The sequence below is a fragment of the Drosophila guanche genome, unplaced genomic scaffold (assembly GCF_900245975.1).
Source record: "Drosophila guanche unplaced genomic scaffold, DGUA_6, whole genome shotgun sequence".
Taxonomy (NCBI): domain Eukaryota; kingdom Metazoa; phylum Arthropoda; class Insecta; order Diptera; family Drosophilidae; genus Drosophila; species Drosophila guanche.
This window is the reverse complement of record NW_022995748.1, coordinates 1,483,721-1,503,997: the sequence shown is the minus strand read 5'-3', so window position 1 is coordinate 1,503,997 and position 20,277 is coordinate 1,483,721. Positions and strand designations below refer to the sequence as shown.

The 20,277-nt window shown below is 35.9% G+C and overlaps 4 protein-coding genes across 10 annotated transcripts in view; all 4 read left to right on the top strand.

The window, feature by feature from the left end:
* The window catches only part of LOC117584752 (repressor of RNA polymerase III transcription MAF1 homolog), a 14,103-nt gene extending 3,028 nt beyond the window's left edge, over positions 1–11,075 (top strand). Inside the window, exons 1-5 of one of the 2 annotated variants that reach the window (XM_034273844.1) lie at positions 9,108–9,254; positions 9,559–9,932; positions 9,987–10,230; positions 10,289–10,566; positions 10,927–11,075. In XM_034273844.1, the coding sequence (XP_034129735.1) occupies positions 9,832–9,932; positions 9,987–10,230; positions 10,289–10,566; positions 10,927–10,981 (678 nt within the window). In that variant the 5' untranslated portion in view covers positions 9,108–9,254; positions 9,559–9,831 and the 3' untranslated portion in view covers positions 10,982–11,075. Of the gene's footprint in view, positions 1–9,107; positions 9,255–9,558; positions 9,933–9,986; positions 10,231–10,288; positions 10,567–10,926 lie in introns of those variants that run through there. The other variant, XM_034273845.1, reaches the window with a different exon arrangement.
* LOC117584747 (dipeptidyl peptidase 4) lies at positions 792–16,602 on the top strand. 6 transcript variants are annotated; one of them, XM_034273838.1, is made up of 15 exons: positions 792–1,049; positions 1,765–1,877; positions 1,970–2,056; positions 2,208–2,385; positions 2,460–2,733; positions 2,798–3,065; positions 3,291–3,585; positions 3,653–3,785; positions 3,854–4,042; positions 4,104–4,228; positions 4,286–4,672; positions 4,948–5,133; positions 5,191–5,348; positions 5,406–5,611; positions 5,671–5,977. In XM_034273838.1, exons 5-15 carry the CDS (start codon positions 2,497–2,499, stop codon positions 5,812–5,814), a joined length of 2,328 nt encoding a protein of 775 aa, XP_034129729.1. In that variant the 5' UTR covers positions 792–1,049; positions 1,765–1,877; positions 1,970–2,056; positions 2,208–2,385; positions 2,460–2,496; the 3' UTR covers positions 5,815–5,977. The 6 variants fall into 6 exon arrangements, with proteins under 6 accessions (XP_034129729.1, XP_034129726.1, XP_034129727.1 ...); XM_034273835.1 differs by lacking the exon at positions 1,970–2,056 and having other exon boundaries at positions 2,103–2,385; XM_034273836.1 differs by lacking the exons at positions 1,765–1,877; positions 1,970–2,056 and having other exon boundaries at positions 1,034–1,049; positions 2,103–2,385.
* On the top strand, positions 7,519–8,498 carry LOC117584754. Its single transcript, XM_034273848.1, has 2 exons — positions 7,519–7,866; positions 8,329–8,498. The coding sequence occupies exons 1-2, from the start codon at positions 7,540–7,542 to the stop codon at positions 8,386–8,388; spliced, it is 387 nt and encodes a 128-aa protein (XP_034129739.1). The 5' UTR covers positions 7,519–7,539; the 3' UTR covers positions 8,389–8,498.
* On the top strand, positions 14,176–20,277 carry LOC117584751 (alpha-N-acetylgalactosaminidase). The gene is made up of 6 exons (XM_034273843.1): positions 14,176–14,256; positions 15,707–15,867; positions 17,708–17,882; positions 18,217–18,648; positions 18,906–19,268; positions 20,155–20,277. The coding sequence occupies exons 1-6, from the start codon at positions 14,191–14,193 to the stop codon at positions 20,272–20,274; spliced, it is 1,317 nt and encodes a 438-aa protein (XP_034129734.1). The 5' UTR covers positions 14,176–14,190; the 3' UTR covers positions 20,275–20,277.

The following is a 20,277-nucleotide window of genomic DNA, read 5'->3' as shown; positions in this document are numbered from 1 at the left end:
AAATGAAAAATATTCATTTTGAATAAGATAATACGCACCGCCATGATTTCTGCTTGAACCGACAGTTATTTCCCTTCCAAATTCGAATTTATTCAAATATGTACACCTGATGGTTTGCAGCATGGATATAACGTTCATTAGTGTATGTAGGTATTTACATACATCTTTATGTTTGTAACAATGTAAACCACCCTTTTTTTCAAAGAAAGAGCATGTTCTTAGTAGGAGAGAAAATCAGAATGTGCCTCAGAATAAGTTGACAGTTGTATACCTTTTCATTTAAGTATACAATTAAATAAAGCACAAAGTATCAAATGTGCATTTTAAAAGTTTAATTATAACAGAATCCCTATAAAACAAACTTAAAACACGGAGAAAAATCACATTAAAGTTGGCACCCCTATTTCGATGTTGTTACGAGCTTACATACACATGTGTGTATGTACATATATGTATATTCATGGGTGTGTGTGCATATGAATTACTGTTATTTAAAGTTTCACGCTATCCCTTGTCAACTATCTTTTATTTTTTCCAACACTTAATGTACCATAACGTTATTTAGACTATTTATCAAATAAGAATAAATAAGAAAATGAGTCAATCCGAGTGTAATAATCAAATCAGTTTCGCGTAATGTGATGATAAAATGTTGTGAACAAAAAATGTGAAAAGGACAATTACATACATAATTATGTACGAGTAAATTGTGTATTTTAAAATATGTTAAAATATTTATCTGCGCATAGCTACAAAATTTATGAATTGTTTGTATAAAAACATATTTAATTCGTCAAGTTTCGGATTTTGAAGTGAATTTCGTCTTCCAAAAATATATGTTCATTCATACATATGTACATACATACATGTATAAATCTTTAAATATACAATTGCATACTCTCTATGGGTCAATGGTGTTTGTGCAGTGCTTAACGAGAAAGTCACAAACAGTCTCACACGTAGAGTGCCTTAACTTTGAAACATATACATAGTACATACATATGTATGTATGTGCAAATACGATATGCATGCATATAAATACATTACAAGTAAGTATGTGCAATTATTTTAAATATATTTATGAAACGACGACATGTAATTTTCATACCCGGTACTCGAAGAGTAAATATGTAGGTTATATTGTATTTGTGGTCGAAAGTGGATTTACATACATACATATGTAACGCACAGAGGGAAACGCTTCCGACCCGGAAACAGTTTAACCGCATGTCCGTATGTCCGTCCGTCTTGGATATCAGAGACTACAAAAGTTACAGCAACCAAATTTTGCATCCAGTTTGCGGCAAATAATCGGGCTCCCAAAGAATTTCAACATAGTTGTCTCTGAGGAAGAGAACGGTGAACAGGACACGGAACCGTCCCGGACAGCCAGTGTGAGCTCGCGAAGCAGCAACACAGACAATGCGCTAAAATTAGGGAGAAAAAAGGTGTTTAGGTGCTAGGAATTCTTTGTAGTATGCCGATACGAATTTTACCTTCTTTTGGTGCTATAAAAAGTTTGTAGTCCCCGTCGCTAATAAGCTCACCTGTACATATGTATGTATGAACATCAATGAATTAACGACTCACAGCGTTCCTCCTCCTAAGTTTGGCTGGGACTACGTTACAGAGAATTTAAATTTGGATGAGACAGAGCAATCGACCTTTCGATGTCTTGCGAGCTGAACATATGTGTGGAATAGTTAATTAGATTAACATACTGAATCACTTTATAATTATAAAAATGTTTTGCATATCATTCAGCATGGATTCCACAACTGTATCTTGATGTAGATTTCCTGACTATTGCTTTGGCACTTACCTGTAAACATGACGGAATTATTGATAAAATATATTAAAAATCACAGTTAACACAGGTAAATAAAATGTTTGATTTAGTTGATTGAATTCAAATTATGTTTTAAAAAAATAGTTAAATATTCTTTATTCTTTTTCCTTTGTATTTCAGTAATTTGGTTTGTCCATTCGAGTTAAAAGAAATGGTGGTGACGGAAACATGTTATTAATGGCAGTTGTAAATATAGACATATAAGTTGTAAGTCGTCGAATCGTCTCAAATTGTTCAATTTTTTGATAACCAGATCTGTAATTCTGAAGAGCTTCCTGCCCAAAATCGCGTTTTTAAAACTCCGTCAGATTCAAGATCTGATATTATATTTAAAAAATGCACACAAATGTTTCTGCAGATCGGGGTGGATCATGGAGATTACCACCTGATGAAACATTACAGGTGCAAGATTCGAAACAGAAAGAAGATCAAGACATAGATTTGGATGAAGGACATAACTGGCGAAGTATAATATTTTCATTGCTCGTGATTAGTTTTGTAATAGCTGGAATTATTACTGCAATATATTTATTGGGGTGAGTTTTTGCGTTCTTAATTTTTACTAGCATTGCTCAATATATTTCGATTGCTGTATTTGTGTTTTTTCTAGATATGTGGATGAACTTTTATATTGGTCAGGCCGCAGAATGATTTTAGATGAATACTTACAAGGAGAATTAACACCAACTAGATTACAGCCCTCATGGGTAACTCCTCAAAAGTATGTATTTCAAGCTGATGATGGAGGGCTTGCCATTTTGGATACAACAACGAACTTAATAAACATCTTAGTAACAAATCACACTCTTCGACAATTGAATGTACGTGGATATCAATGCTCTCATGACCTTAAATATGTGCTATTTAAACATAATGTAAAGAAAGTAAGCAAATTATTTAAAATAACAATAACTTGAAGCTTATAATTCAATAAAAATTGTTTTATAGACTTTTCAGAAGTCGTTTACTGCATTTTACACAATCTATGATGTTGAAAATGATCACCACATGCCAGTAAAATTAAAAGACTCATTGAAGGTTCAAAGAACACGTCTTCAATATGCGGCATGGCTCGGCAATACGACTACGCTAATATTTGTAGCAGACAATGATATATTTGTAAGACAATCGCCTTCAACTGAAGAGGACATTAGGATAACAACTTCAGGATGTGAAAATAATATCTATAATGGTGTTCCTGATTGGCTTTACCAAGGTATTTATTAAATATTTTTATTAAAATAGTTCAGGAACATTTAAATCAGTTTGAAAAGTATATAAAACAAATAAGAACGATCTCCTTGAAGCACACTGGGTCCTTTAGCCTTTTCAGCCTTTACTATAAATACTATACACATAAATGTATATATGTATGTGTAAACAACTATATGGAACCGAAAATACATGAAATTAATATATATTTTAACATTTTCCTTTATAGAAGAAATATTTACAATTCCGGAAGCAATTTGGTCATCAGCTGATGGAACCCATTTCATGTTTGCTTTATTTAATGATACGCAAGTTGGAATGATGACGTATCCATGGTTATCGTCTGGAGCCTTGTTTGCCGGATCCGGATATTCTGCAGGAAGTTATTTTCCAGAAACAAAAAATGTTAGGTATCCAACGCCAGGCACTGTCAATCCAGAAGTTCAGTTATGGGTTGTCGACATAAGCAACTTTGGTGCCATAGAACATGTGGAATTGAGACCACCAAAATCTCTTAATGGACAGTAAGCTTGCACATTCGCGAATCATTATTTGTACATTGACAAATATCTTTATTTATTTGAATAAAAGGGACTATTACCTAACGTCGGCAGGTTGGGTATCTGATAGCAATCTCCAAGTATCTGTGGTCTACATGGGACGATCTCAAAACTATAGTGTGATCACCACATGTTCTAAGCTACAAAATTGGAACTGTATAGAAGTAAGTAAAGTAACCTATTTACAAGTTAAAATGCTTTAAAACATGTAATGTATAATACAAATATTAAGATTCACTCTGAACGTGCGCCCGAAGATGAGTGGTTAGATATATTTCCTCACCCAATTTTTTCGTCGGATGGCAACAGCTTTTTATTACTCGCGAGTATTCAAGAATCTGGCCATGAACATTTTACGCACATAAAACATATAACCATATCGCAACAAAGAATTTCTGTTATTTCTCATGGTCGATATGAGGTATAGTATATGTTCCATCTACATTTCCTAAATTACTAATGCCTAATAAAATTTATTTCAGGTAATCAAAATACTGTGTTGGGATACAATAAATCATTTAGTATACTATTTGGCTACTCAAGACAAGAAACCGGGTCAAAGACATTTATATACTGTAAAAGATCCAATACATGATGATACAAGAAAGTATGAAATCTATTTTTTATAGCGTTATTTTACTTTTACGCCACTTTTTATCAACAGAACCGAGCCACAATGTATTACGTGTGATTTAGGAGAGGCCCTCTGGAGTAGTCGGTATTATTACATAAACTGTTCACATTTTGACGCCTTTATTACTCCGTCACTAGGCGTGGCAACGAGCTATGGAATTGAGTTCTACATATTGGAATGCCAAGGTCCTGGACTACCAGTTTCAGGAGTTCACATGCATAAGACTCACAGTTTAGTCAAAATTTTATATGACACGCGGCCATTTTATACAGAGAAGCTGCAGAAACTCGCGTTACCAATCCAACGATCATTTGAAATCCCCTTGCCCCATGGAAGCCGAGCTCAGGTTCAATTACTACTGCCACCCAGCTGGAGAGAAGAGCTACGTGACGCTGCATTTCCTGTTGTTGTCGAAGTGTATGCAATTTGAACATTTTATTTAACTCTTCGAGTATAGGGTATAAAAATCTAAGTGCACAGTGGACCACCAACTTTTATACCGGTACTCAGTCAGTGTACCTGTCTGTACCTTCATGCTTTTTATACCCGGTTCTCGAAGAGTTTGTGCGAATAACGGTTGTATGTAACGCACAGAAGGAAACGTTTCCGACTATTCTGGTTTAAAAAATATATAAGTATAATCTTAATCTTATTTTAGAGTTGAGCTTAAAATACTTTTATTTATTTTTTAGAAATGGTCGACCCGGCTCAATGTCAGTTTCCGAAAAGTTTAGAATAGATTGGGGAACATATATGTCATCAAGAAATGATGTTATTTATGTCCGACTGGATGTGAGAGGCGCAAAAGGGCAAAGCAAGAAGTCGCTTTATCGCCATTTGGGAGGAGTGGAAGTTGTCGATCAGATATCTGTCCTAAGGTTCGTATCTGATAAAAATATGTAATCAAAATTGTACATTATTTTCTTTAATTAAAGATACCTGTTAGATACCATCAGTTTTCTGGATGAAACACGAGTCGGCATTTGGGGCTGGGGATATGGGGGCTACGTTACCTCCATGGTTCTTGGCACGCAACAGGATGTATTTAAATGTGGAATTTCTGTATCCCCTATAGCAGATTGGCTTTATTACAGTAAGAAACTATATGATAATATACAGACCAAAGCACTATAAAACATTATCTAATTAGATTCAGCTTTTACTGAGCGTGTTCTCGGATTGCCTGCTGAAAACTATAAGGGATACGTTGAAGCTGATGCTACGCAGCGTGCTCGTCTCATAAAATCAAACTCTTTTTTTTTAATTCATGGCTTGGCCGACTCAACTGCTCCTTATGTACATGGAGTGCAGCTAGCTAAATCTTTAACAGACGCAAATATTCTATATCGGTACCAGGTAAATTTTCAAACATATTCATTTTTATTTATTTTTGCTAAAATATACATCAATTTCAGACCTATGCTGATGAAGGTCATGACTTAAATGGAGTACTTGAGCATGTATATTCATCCATGGAGCATTATTTTGCAGAGTGTTTAAGCTTGGATCCGGATGATACAAAACCTGACGTAGATCAAAATATGGTTCCAGCCGAGTAAAAATTAATAAGAAAACATGTAAATAGATTAGTTTTAACTATTCACAGATTCATAGCTAAGGAATAGACAACTTCAAAGGTCGTGACAATTTTGAATTTAATCGTAAACGAATATATTGCTTTGTTACGTCGAAAACATTTCAATAGATTTTTAAATATTCAAATACTTGTTTTGTGGTTATTACATTACAACGTGAAAAGCAATTATGAATCCAGAGATTCCGATTTTAATATATTTTATTGGTGTATTTTAGGAAACGTTTTCTTTTGACATTAACTATACTTTTGAAAGCTTTAGATTGTGCTATATACACAGTACTCAAGTATTAATATCTCGGTTCGACTAAGATGTTTACAAAACATAAAACCGGCGTTCCTGCTTTATCGTTACCTGTTCTTTTGTCGTTCAATTGAAACAAATCAGTTAAATCTTAGTATTAAAATATTCTGGGGGTTCTCTCGAGGTGCAGAGAGATGGCGCGAAAGGGGCTCCGATTCCGTCGGCGCCCCGTTTTTTAGCGAAAAATAATTAATAACAAAAATAACCATTCCATTGTCAAAATTAAAACAAAAATTGATTAAATTTTATAACAATTAATACCGTACTTTTCTAGCTTTCAAAGAAAAAAAAAGTCATGTATTATTTTTGTAAATTTAGAAAATCCCTCATACTATACTTGTACTCTATCGAAAATAAACTTAAACGGCTAACTCGCTCCATTCCCATTGAAGCAATTCAACATTTACTCGTACACCCTCTTACTCTCGTTTGAACACCTGTAACCGCCGCTGAATTGCTTCATAATGCAATTTGACTAATTTTTTCGTAATAAATCCGATAGAGGCCCATTGAAGCAATTCAACATTTACTCGTACACCCTTCTCACTCTCATTTGAACACCTGTGACCGCCGCTGAATGGCTTCATAATGCAATTTGACTAATTTTTTCGTAATAAATCCGATAGAGGCCTATCAATAGCGGCATATTCATATATGCTAATTTTCTAAAATATGACGTTAAAACTCCAAGTCGTGGCCTGGGAAAATCTTTCTCAGCTCCTGTTGTTCTGGTTCGTCCATCCTGAGTATTGTAACGCAAAAAACCTCACTCTGCTCTTCAATATTTGGCATTTGCTCCAAACACGCAAAACATTTCTTGCAGTTACCTCTAATACCATTCTAAGCTTTAAAAGGCCTTTCTCAATATCTTGGCTCAGTCTTACGAAATCATCTATGAAATCAACAATAACAGCTACAAGATCTCCAAAGACCGACATACTGCCAACCTTGCCTAACAAATGAAGTAAACAGGCAAGAACCTGCTTCGACTTCTTCCTTTTTTTTTGTCTATCAACAAAACGGTTGACGCTTACTCTGAAGAACTCGGCTACATGATCAACAAGGCAATCTTTCACTGGCTCGTCTATTGTTTATTACTCAAAAGCAGGTAAACGACGAGGATGTAAGTATACTAGAACCTCGTCTCTCAAAACGATTTTCATCTCCAAACAAAAACTTTTCGCACAAATCTTACCTATATTGTGGTCATTTGTTTCCTATAAGGTGGATGGTGGATGCTGCCAGTGGGAATCTGAGATTCACATCAGTGAAAATTCCCACTGTTCCTCAAATGACTTTTTCGATGTTACTATTCAATGTTTCAATAAATGCTAACCTACCGATGTTATTTTAGCTTCCAGCGTGCATATTATTATTGTTTATAAAATGAAAAACGGAGTACGCAAACCAAAGAGTGAGCTCCGGCTCGGACAAATTCCACCCAAGAGAATACCTAAAGATGTCTTAAATCGAACACTTGAAATTGCTTCTTCTTTAATTGATGAGTTTTGGCTTAACAAAAACTGTTCATGCTCCCCACCAGCAAATTATGAATTCTACAATGTTTTGAATCGTTCGGTAACCTATCAGAAGCTAAGTTTGTCACGAAGTTTTACAATGGTTCGAGACTGTAAAAACGTGGAAAAAATCCTAACTTCTAACGTTTTTGGCGAAAGTTTGCTAAAAAAAGGCTCCTTGCCAATATTTTCCGAAGTAAGTGAATGTTTTTAAATGCTTATCACAATGTATTGCATATCACAAATACAAATAGCAAATGTTGTATCCAGACTCTGTGTTTAAACACTTTTATAAGTGTATTTATGTGGTATTAAAAAAAATATAAACATTTGCTAATGCTTTAGGTATATTAGGTTTGCGGTTGAAGCTATATGCGTAGCACCCACTCATCAGACTTTTAATATGCTTGGGTAAACTCTAGAATAATTTTGTTTGTTCTCGCCAGATATTTTCTCACTTAGTTTGCATACGGACCCGTATATTTTCTATTGGGAAATCCGGCAGACCTATTTAATGCAGAACAAAAATTTTAAAAAGAATCGGTCTTTCCGTTTAGGAGTTCAGTCACAAACACTGTGACTCGAGAACTTTATGTATAGAAGAATATTGCATAAAAATACCAGACATTTAAAGTTTCTAAAATATATTTACTTTCAGTACGCATCTTTAAGTCTTCAAATGGATAAGCCGAGACTGGACAAAACAGCGAACACCTAGCAATATAAATAGTATGTGAAAATTCTTCCGAAAATGAAATTTTCATTCCAAACTGTTTATTTAAGTGAAATATATTACTTTTAAATACAGGCTTTTATTAATATTTCGTATTTTTATTGCCAAAAAGTTTTGTTTCTCATTTGTACTCCTATTGAATTTTGTTTTCCAGCAGACTTAACATATAATAACCGTTTTTAGCTGTGAATAAATGGACAAGGAGAAACATCGATTCAATAGTGAGTGTCTGTGCATGAATTCCTTAATAAACATCCTCCGAGGTCCAATTGCATTAAATAGTTTCTTATATTTAATTTAAACCTTCAAACTGCAATATATTTTGCTGGAGGCAGAGTGTGACCAGAGATGTAAGCTGCATTCCGGACGGTTACACTTATCAGGCAACTGTGTTGTTATTTATCTAGGATAATTTGGGTACTTATTATATTAAACAATATTTGTGGAAAAAGCGCGCAGCCAAAACTCATTAACTTAACTTTGTGCAAGTGTAAACGCCAATTCTGTGTTAATGAGTAAACTCAACTATGTAACTCATGTCTGTGTAAATAGGCTGAAATTGTGGAGCAAAAGGGTAAAAAAAGATCTTCTGGTCACATTAATGAACGGTTCATTTATGAACCAGTTAAAAGTGTCTTATGTTAGTTGAATATACAATATATGTATACATATGTTCAAACATATACGTAATACGTCTTTAATTAATGTTTTGTGGATACAACTGTTAAAAAATTAAATAAGCACCTTTTGCTTCATTTGAAAATATTGCAGTTGAAATTGTACATTGTACGATTGTAAAAAAATCTTAAGAGTTTGTTTTCATATACTCCTATACACACATAAACACATTTGTATGTACATATATAATATACTTGTCTATTCTATCATAGTTATACAATTAAAACTTGTGTTGCTTTTGTATCAATATTGTTAGTGTTAATCAAAGAACAAACATTTTGAACGCCATTTATTGTTAGTAGCATTGAAAAATCTACACACATATGTGTGTATGTATGTACATATGTATACTCACATATGTATATGAAAGTGTGTACAAGTTAATTTACAAATCCACAACAAGCAAAACTATAAATCGATATTGAAAACAAGAAGAAACTTTAAACTATTTATAAATTATTTTATTCAAACTTCAAGGTGTCATATATATCAATTCGCACTCACTTCTTCAGCTACAAAAATACATTTGAAGGTGAAACATAAAGTTAAAACATCCGGAAACCATGCTCAGAATATTTGAGTCGTGTCCTGTCTGGGGAAATCTTATATTGGAGACATATCAAACAAGAAATGTTAATATACCGCAAAGTTCAATAAGTTCTGTCTCAGTTTAAGACGTTTTTTGCGAATAAGTTGTTCAAGCAGTGTTAAATAGGAGCTACAAGCTACATCATCAAGTTATTGATCATCATGAAGCTACTAGAGAGTTCCCGTTTTGAAGCCATCAATAATGCGCTTTCCATACACACAAGCGGTGTCACAATCTTTGGACGCATAGAAAGCTACTCCTGGTATGTGACTACAACAATTAATATAAATATTACTTACCTATTATGTCTATTCAGCAAAATGGTTGCAGCAGACAAAGCTTTATATAAGCGGTTTACGGCGGAAACCCATGGGCACGATCTTCAGGCACTATCGCCACCACAAACATTAGCCGACTTTTCACCTAATTTTTGTCGCAACAGCCAATCCGGCGACGAAGGCATCATTCTGTGCGATACTATTTCACGCAAAACTTTGTTTTACTTAATTGCCACTTTAAACGCTTCATTTGAGCCAGATTATGATTTTTCGGATGCAAAGGTAAGGAACTTCTACTTATCGCTTATGAAGTTTTCTAATGTTTCTTCAATATTCTTAGTCACATGAGTTTAGCAAAGAACCATCTCTGCAGTGGGTCATGAACTCTATTCACTCAAATCTATCAGCATTAGCGGGAGATCAGTATCAAGTCTTGCGCCAGCCATTGTGGTCTGCCGTTGATGACGAGGTGAACTTATCGGAATGCGACATATATAGCTATAATCCAGATTTAAGTTCAGACCCATTTGGAGAACCTGGTTGCTTATGGTCTTTCAACTATTTTTTTTATAACAAAAAATTAAAACGAATTGTATTTTTTACAAGTCGAGCCGTAAAGTAAGTTTTAAACTCTTAGAGAGCGCGAATGCAGAGAGTACACTAAAATTGCCTGGTAGGCTGGCTTGCTTGGATTTTACTGGCTAGTTAAGTATTTTAAACAAATTTCTATACATTTTTTAAAGCAATTGATGAAAGTGACCGATGCCAGAAACTTAAGAAACAGCCCTCGTAAATTTATTTAAATATTTAATTTAAATCATCAGAAAATAACCTTGAGAAAAAACTAAATCAATTCAAGCTCAAACGAATGTGCTGGTTGCTGTTTTGTGTTTAGCTCAGCAGGCAGTTCAGCTTAGTAACTTCTCTGCACGCGCCCCGTATTTCGTTTATGAGAAACACTATATTTTTTTATTTCAGCTCTCTTTATGCTGGAGAAACTTCGGACTTTTCAATGGAAGAGGATGTTTATTAAGGAATTCCAGCACAATCACTCACTATTGAATTGGTCTTTCGCCTTTTCCCAAAACATTTCCATTGATTAACAGTTAACAACGGATATTATAAATGTATGAAAGAGAGCGGGGGAGAGCTAAAATGTTAACATTTGGTCCATTACGTACATGTACGTTATGCTAGGAATGCATAATGCAATAGGAATACAAATGAAAAACAAAACTTTTGGCATTAAAAACACACAAAATATTATTTATAAAACGTTCAAAAATAATATAGATCATTTAAATTGTACATTTTAGCTTATAATCATTAATAGTTTCGAATGAATGCTTCAAATTTCATTTACTGAAGAATTTCGAGCTTCTATATGGTTTTCTTTTTGCTATGTCTTCGATGGCTTATCATATTAAATACTTAAAGATGCGTACTGAAAGTAAATATATTTTAAAAACTTTAAATTTGTAGTTTTTTAATTGCCCCGGGCTCCAACTTTTAGGTTGCCGAAGGTGCCTGGGCGCGCCGAGCGCAAATAATTCTTGGCATGGCCCTGCAAACAGGATAATGAAAATGCGCGTGAGGGAATGTGGTAACAATCATCAATATTGACACTATCCGAGAAAGTTACCGACAACGCCGACAAGTGCTTACAAGTGTCTAGAGCATTTACAACCGATTTGTTCCTTCGTATGTTCAGAAAGTATTGATTGGTTCTGTTTGAGATGCCAAGGTTTTTTAGTTATCTATGTATATTTGTCCAAAATATAATAGTCACCCATTGTGGTTAATCGTTATAATTAATTTATTTATACCGTCGCCTAGGTGAAGCCAATTGCTCAATCTTTTGAAGCCGCGCAGAGAAATGTGCAGAGTGAGGTCAAAATATGCGGCGAGAGATTAACATAGACTCCCTTTTTGAAGCTCGTTTTTAAACTGTTTGATCAAGGGGCAGCAGGCACAGTTGAGTAACGACCCTCCTGATGGTTCCAGATTCCGTTTTCAGCTCAGCCTCGCGCCAAACTCCATGCTTACCCATGAGGCCCTTGCCTCCATTCTCGTCCTTAAACAACATCGTTCCCGCATAGATTTTGAGGGGACTTTCACAAATTCGATTAGATGAGATCATCTAAGTCATAAGGTTTTTCTGAAAGCGAGAGCAAACACTGTGATCTGGCAGAGCAAAAGTACGCAGCTCGCGGAAGCTAAGGACGGATGCCCAACGGAGCAGTACAGTAGATGCAGTCTTTACGGCCGCTTCATACAATGCGACAAAGTACGGAGAGCGCGGCGTGATGCAGTGCCTGTTGATAGAGTCAGCCAAACAGGTAAAGCTTCTTTAACTTCATAAGCTCGTTCTTGGCCCAACGAATTGTGTCGCATTGTCTTACCAAATTTGACTCGGCTTCCTCGAGCGCAAGTGAAACGCTTTAATGAGCTACATATGTATGGCCTTAGAGATGAAGCATATGTATAAGCACACTAATGTAGCACTTGATCGCAGACCTCGTGCGGATTTCTGATCAGCAGAAGGGTCCATAGTAATCCGCTTCAGTTACCTCAAATGCTCGAGATCCGTCCAGACGCTTCTCCGACAGGTCTTTGATTTGATTTCTTACGGCATATTGCAGGTTTTGTCCAACGTGCAACTATGTACGTTCACAATTCCCTAAGAACTCTGCATTCATTATTTGGGAAGCACGTTTCAATTCATTCCGAAAACATAATTTAAAATGAAAGCCTAATGCTGAGAAAACGTCCCTCATTTCTTATCGCCAAAATAAAAAGCTCAAACAGGATTAAAAAAGGAGAAATCTACCCAGACGGAGGCACCCGTCCTTGAGACAATAAAGGCAATTTAGGAGAAAAAATGTGTTAAATTGTGTTCTTAGATTTTTATTTGGAGTCAGAAATATCTATACCGTCCTATTAGTCTGTTGACAATATTCTCGAAAGCGTTTGAAAAAATACTATTGAAGAGAATGTTGCCAATTTTGGACGAACTTTCCATCATTCCTGAATACCAATTCGGGTTTTCATTAAGACCAGGTAACTGCCCAAATGTTACACTTAACGGCTCACCAATTCCACAAAGTACCTGTGTGAAGTATCTCGGCTNGCATCTCGACCGCAGATTAACATGGAAAAACCACATTAAAGCAAAATGTCAACAACTTAGACTTAAAACACTAAAAATGTCCTGGTTGATAAGTCGAAAATCAGAAACCACTTTGGAAAACAAAATTCGCCTCTACAAATCCATACTGAAGCCTGTTTGGACCTACGCTATACAGCTTTGGGGAACTGCTAGCAACTCAAATATTGAGATACTTCAGCGTTACCAATCAAAAACTTTGCGACACATTGTCAATGCTCCGTTTTACGTATCTAATGCAAACATCCACAAAAGATCTGAATATTCCAACAATTAAAGAAGAAATAGAGAAAACTAGTAAGAAATACATCGACAGACTCCACAACCACTAAAATAATTTAGCCTTAAGTCTATTAGACAATAGCCTAACAGTAAGAAGACTGAAAAGATACCACATTCTCGATATCCCTGATAGATAAATCCAACAAACTGAAAATATGTTATATATAATAGCAAGGCTCATTGGAAAACTGCTATTTCTGTTAATTGAATATTAATTATACAATTTACTTATTGTTTAAAAAAACAGATTGTAAATGTAAAGAGAGAGAGAAAAAAAAAAGAAATATCTCTACTCTCGTTTTCTGGAAATATATGTGTGATATCAGCCCTGTTCGACATTAAATGTGTTTTCAGGAATGTCCTTATAAAATGGATAGCCCCAAACATTCACCATAAATTATGGAGCATCAATTTTAACACAACATTGCCTCCAACAAATTTATGAACATTTCTAAGTGGTCGAAAGATGCGGAATGGCAGTATAATCCAAAATATTTCAAAAGGATAATTCCATATTCATGGGAGAACTTCAAGGTACGGACCAGTAGAGATGCGCACTGGCAACATATGGGTTGGAAGCATCATCCCCTTTAAAGAAGCAAACCATTCACCTCTTAAGGAAACACGGGGTCAACAGAGTCCGAATATTTCAGAGCAGCGGATGTAAAGACAGCTGTTCTGCGCGGATATTTTTTAACGGAAAATACATTGGGAGTCTATTTTATAAATCTTTTTTCGTTGTTGAACTGACAATGTATAGACGAGTAGAAATCATAGCTGTGTACTATACATTGATGTCCCTGCATTTTTTAGTAGTGTACGTAAAGAGTTTAATCACAGAGAATATATTCAGCCTTAGAGTACGTATTAGTCACTCTAAGCTCGCACACATTAATATGTATATTTCTGTGTTCTAATAATATATTATTAATACTCGTATAATAATATGTATAAAGATCAATATGCTTTTTTGTAACATGTTATAAACATATTACATCGTTTCCTTACACCTTCCAATAAGAGTAAAAAGATGTTTCATATGTAGTTACAAAAGATGTAAAAAAAATTGTCATATTTTCTAAAGCACAGAAGAAAGCATTTCCCAGCCCATAAAGTTCAAATATTCTTAATTAGATACACTATCAGAGAGAAGGGATTGCCTTACGGGAACAACATGCAGTGAGAGCGAGATAAAAATATGAGCTTGTTTGGATTATGGTGTACCTGGTGTCAGCGCAGCTCTTAACAGGTTTCTAAAATTCAATGTGCCATCTAAAACGAGCGTTGTGAGGCGCTTCAAAAACCACGTACCGGTACTCGCACAATGTTCAGCGCCTCGTTCTCAATGTGGGGAGCAGTACCGTAGTAGGCAATGTAGTAAGGGAGAGCTGTCGCTTATGGGCAGGGTCCGGTTGCGACCCGCACTTGGACGGCAAGCAGATGCAACTGATCGGAGTATTGGGACTCATATAAGTTAACAACACATACTTTTTGTGATGATACTGAAACAATTACCTACATTGGTATAGGTGTTGTGAGATTAAATAAAACAAGGAAGAACGTTGTGAGGTGCGTCTTAAGTTGAGATTAAAGTCGCTACTGCAACAACATTTCTTCGGGAATCTGAAATATATGAAATTCTATATATTCTCTATGGAACTGCGTTTTTTTCTCGTATCTTCAATATTGTGGATGCTACAAAAGTTCGCATTTGTGGGTCCGATGGAAACAAACTTGATTCCGTGTGCTATCAGAGCAGTCTTCACACAACATTTGGTTGTGCTTGCTCTTATACTCACGGAGAACTAGTTGACGCCAAGACAACCCACGACATCCACAATATTTAAGTTACAACGAGGAGGAACGTTGTGAGACTCGCTGGAACGAGTCACAACTTTTATACCCGGTATACATATGTACATAATACATATTATCCTTATTATTATTAGTATCCTTACTATATTTTGAAAATATACATTCGGATCCCAGAAAAAGGGTCAGTGTGGACCATTATATTATATGCAGAATGACGAAATTCATTTTCAAAGGGTACACCCAATCCCCCCCCCCACCCAGCAGCATGCTTATTCTTGCTCATTCTCTCTCGCTCGCACATTCTGCCTCATGCAGTGCTCGGCTCTGAAGAAGAGTGGCTGCTAAAAGGGCGATAGTCTTTGAAAGAAATCATAAGATTACATCTGTACATAGTACATACATACTGACTGAGTAAAGGGTATAAAAGTAGTAGCGCTTTTGAACGCGAGTCACAACGTTCATTCTCGTTATATTTCATTTTCCTTTAAAATTTAGATTCTATCGATGTTTGCTGCTCCTTGGATTATTATCTTGCTCAGTACAACGTGCTACAGCCTGGATAATGGCCTTGCTAAAACTCCACCCATGGGATGGCTTTCATGGGAAAGATTCCGATGCAACACGGACTGTGTAAACGACCCTGACAATTGCATAAGGTACGTTAACTTGTGTTCTTATTTTCGCTGTGCTTAAAGTGCATGTATGTAACGCAGTGATGGAAACGTTTTCGACCCAATAAAGAATATGTTTTTGAGCAATAGCCGAGTCTTTCTCTGCCTGTACGTCCTGATGAGTGCATACCAATCAGTGACTATTGGAGCTACAGCAAAAACATTTTGCCTGCAGATTACTGTGATATCGCACTCTTCCACGCACGCAAAGAAAGACAATCTTATGGAATTTTTTGCAGCGACAGCAGGTTTTTAATTGGCATTGACGTTACTGAAAGGATCCAATTGGTTTAAAAATCGAATACGTGTCCTGGGAGTAGGCATTTGTGATTCCTTCATCAATTGTATGATGTGGAGTCACGGGAGAGAACCTATTAGTTAACTCGGAGCGAATTAATGCCACAATTCCTGCCGATCTCGTTGTAGTCCAGCACCGTTTATATTGCTTGTGCACAAACTAGCCAATGCATGGTAGTTCCACACGAATTTTTATACCCGGTACTCGAAGAGTAAATAGGGTATATTGTATTCACAAATATTCACCAATATATATATTCTTGATCAGCATCAATAGACGAGTCGATTGAGCCATGTCTGTCTGTCCTTCCGCCTGTCCGTCCGTCTTGTTGAGCGCCTGGATCTCAGAGACCATAGAGGCTAGAGCCACCGAATTTTGCCTCGAGACTTCTGTATGCTCATACTGTTACAGGTATATTTAAAAAATGAGCCACTCCCCCTTCCGCCCCCGCAAAAGGGCAAAACCTCCCAATATAATTTTGAAGATAAAAGAAAACTTAAAACGCCATTCCGTAGGGAATGGCCAGATCTATCAGATCACCAAATTGGGATCCGATTGGATCATTAATATAGCCAGAAAGAAGAAATTAATTTGCTTTTGTTGTTCTTTTCACATTCTCTCATTCACATGCTGCTAATGCTTCACTCGGCCCCTGCCTCTGCCCTCCCCCTGCCGATGCCTCTTCCTACTTTTAACCCACCCCGTCCCGCAGCTTACATATTTTTTTTTTTGTGTGCGGGCGCAGCCTCTGCCTCTGCCGCGAGTCTGCAGTGTGTGGGTCTAGGGAAGGGCGGCGCGCTAAAGGAGCGTGTTGGTGTAAGAAGTGTTGTATATGTAGATGACAGATGAAGAAAAAATGTAAAATTTGACAAATAACCGCTAAGGTGCAGATGTAGTACTGAGTGCCGGGTATAAAAGTTGCGACGCGTAAGAAGCGTCTCACACGTCCCTTCTCGTTTAGCAACAAATTGAGCAGCTGATTTTGTTCAATACCGTAAGGGGAGTCTTGATGAAGCTCATAATCAAATTTCGACAGTCGCAAAGTAATCGGCGAGGAAAAGGATGGGAGAAATTGGAAAATGAAAAAACTTTCACTATCATGTGTTTGAAAATGAATTTTCCACTTTTCTGTGGAAGTAAGCAGCAAGAAAATTCGATGTTCATTAAGAAGAAAGGTCTCTCTGAGTTCAATCGATCGTCATTTGGTTCTTGCAATTCGCCAGAAGTCTTCATCCGTTTAATAAGTTATTTATTTAAAAGCCTCATAAAGAAAAACATTTTGGACCTGTACAAGGGCTATATTTAGTAAAACGCCGAAAACGAGGACGAATGCCTGGGAAAATTAAAAAAAATGTTTTAATATATCTATTATTTGAAAGCTCTCAAAACAGAGTCAAATTCTTGTATTGTAGATCAGCTTAGATATAATTTATGTTTAAAATTAGTTACCACTCATTCAGCCATTAATAACCAACCATAAACCATTCTAACTTTGTAGGATTTTAAATTAAATTGTGTACTTTGCAGTGAAAAACTTTTCCAAACTATGACTGATCTAATTGTCGCTGATGGATATGCTACTGCTGGCTACGAATATATTAACATAGACGATTGTTGGTTAGAAAAACACCGCGGTCACGATGGAAAGCTATTAGCTGATCACCAAAGATTCCCAAATGGAATAAAAGCTTTGTCAGATTATGTAAGTAACAATATTAAGTTAACAATATACCCCAACACTTAAATATAATCGTGGTCTGCCTCTGATTTTTTTCCTTTGCCGGAATTTTGAAGCTCGTTGAAATTAAAGAAGCTTTTACATTTTTTAATGAGTTATGAATCCACTTAGTATAACCTTATGAGCGTATAAAGTATACAATTTGTGGCTCGTTCCAGCGTCTCTCACAACGTTCCTCATCTTTTTTTTCGATTTATATTTTATGACAGATTACGCAAAAATATTGAAACAGATTAAATATGTTAGGCAGGATATGGTAAAAGTTAAAATAATTTATTGGATCTTTTATATTTTTTAGATTCATTCAAGAGGTCTAAAATTTGGAATCTATGAGGATTATGGTAACTTTACATGCGCTGGATATCCAGGTATCATCGGATATGAACAAGAAGATGCATTTCAATTTGCTGAATGGAACGTTGACTATGTTAAACTAGATGGTTGCTACTCATTGCCACATGAAATGGACTTGGGATACTCCAAGTTCGGAAAACTTCTGAATAGTACCGGAAAGGCCATGGTATATTCATGTAGCTGGCCTGTTTATCAAATATATGCCGGAATACAACCAAATTTTTCTGCAGTGAAAACTTACTGTAACCTTTGGAGGAATTATGATGACATTCAAGATTCTTGGACGTCAGTTGAAAATATTATTGACTATTACGGAAATAATCAAGATTTGATAGCACCAAATGCGGGACCTGGACATTGGAATGATCCAGACATGGTAAACTTAAACTTTTTACTTACGCTTCGAGCCAAACCAACTTTTCTAAGAGACTTATGCTATACATTTTTTTAAAGAACTTAATTTTCTGACAGAACCTTTTTAAAATAAGTTTTAAAAACTAGTATTTTTTGTAAACTCTTTTTATGTAGCGCTTCTTTTTTTCGCATAAATGAAGTATCTAACATCAGGAAAAGTCGAACAAAAATTGTATGCGAACATATTAATATTTACCAACCCGTTTACTATAATTGCAGTTGATTATTGGAAACTTCGGGCTAAGCTACGAGCAAGCAAAAACACAGTTCGCAATTTGGTCTATTTTGGCTGCTCCACTCTTAATGTCTGTGGACTTAAGAACTATTCGTCCACAGTTTAAACGTATTTTACAAAATAGAAAAATAATTGCTGTCGACCAGGACCCACTGGGAATACAAGGAAGAAGAATTTACAAACATAAAGGAATTGAAATTTGGTCAAAGCCTATCGGACCACTTTTTAATAACTTCTACTCCTATGCAATCGCTTTTATTAATAGAAGATCTGACGGTACGCCATCTGATATATCGGTTACTCTAAAAGAACTAGGACTTATACATTTCTACGGCTATCGAGTAGAGGTAAATAATATTGGACAACTTTATTCAAATAGTTTTTTATTTTTATGTAAAAAAATGTCATTAACAGTGAACACAAAAGAAGAAAGAAAAGAAAAGAATGTAAAAATCCTTTTTCGACCGTCTGAAATCGGCTTGGCTGACAGGTCTGTAGCATTTTTGCAACATTAATTGAGGGGTCTGGGCTCTTGCGGGGATTGAGGCTAATTCTAACTGCCACATCCGCTGCCGGTTCTTCTACCTTGTTGCGTCTCAGGAAGATCTGCTGGCGCAGCTTCGCTGATACCGTAATCATCGTGACTCAACCATAACTTCGATTCGTCCTTTTCTGCCTTCTTTATTCTTATACCCAGTACTCGAAGAGTTAAGGTGTACTTTATATTGTTTTTGTTGTTTATTTTAAAGGGCTGTCTCCAGCGCCGCGTAAAATTCGTGCCAGGAATTTATTCCATATTTTCTTTTACGTTTTTGCACAAAGTTGTTTTTTCGATTTTTTCACTTTTTACTCCAGGAATAATTGTAAACCATATATGCCTGTCGTGTCTACCAGATGTTCTCACGCTTTTAAAAGAGAATCTGTGGATTTCAATCGAAATGGCAAATGAAAAATTCCTGGAGCAGTTATTTTTATTTTCCGTGTTGCTGGATACACTAATGCCCATGGAGGCTCGTGCGTTCAAGCGCACACAGATTTTTGTATTTCTACTCTTATGTGAGTCACCGAAACCGGGGTGGGTTTCTTGGCTTTTCGTCGGTCGTCAAAATCTTGTTTCTAGACTGCCATTCGACTTTTTGAGCGTTACTTACTATTTAATTGTCTTTGCTATAACGCTCTAACGTTCTCGTTAGTTAAGCAGTTTAACTAAAGATATAATTCTATTTTTTTCAGGACCTCTATGAGAATGTGGACTATGGCGTTTTATACCCTAATACTAAAATCAAAGTAAAAGTTAATCCGTCTGGAGTTGTAATGTTGAAAGGAGAAGTTCAGTTACCGAATGAAATGTAATAT

Excerpts from the sequence above, each read along its gene's own strand:
- LOC117584747 (XM_034273835.1), top strand. The coding sequence starts at position 2,186 with ATGCACACAAATGTTTCTGCAGATCGGGGTGGATCATGGAGATTACCA. Across the intron at positions 3,586-3,652 it reads CCAAAATCTCTTAATGGACA|GGACTATTACCTAACGTCGG; the intron begins GTAAGCTTGCAC and ends TTTGAATAAAAG. Across the intron at positions 4,673-4,947 it reads TTTCCTGTTGTTGTCGAAGT|AAATGGTCGACCCGGCTCAA; the intron begins GTATGCAATTTG and ends TTTATTTTTTAG.
- LOC117584754 (XM_034273848.1), top strand. The coding sequence starts at position 7,540 with ATGAAAAACGGAGTACGCAAACCAAAGAGTGAGCTCCGGCTCGGACAA. Across the intron at positions 7,867-8,328 it reads CCTTGCCAATATTTTCCGAA|TACGCATCTTTAAGTCTTCA; the intron begins GTAAGTGAATGT and ends ATTTACTTTCAG.
- LOC117584751 (XM_034273843.1), top strand. The coding sequence starts at position 14,191 with ATGTCCCTGCATTTTTTAGTAGTGTACGTAAAGAGTTTAATCACAGAG. Across the intron at positions 14,257-15,706 it reads AGAATATATTCAGCCTTAGA|ATTCTATCGATGTTTGCTGC; the intron begins GTACGTATTAGT and ends TTTAAAATTTAG. Across the intron at positions 19,269-20,154 it reads TCTACGGCTATCGAGTAGAG|GACCTCTATGAGAATGTGGA; the intron begins GTAAATAATATT and ends TATTTTTTTCAG.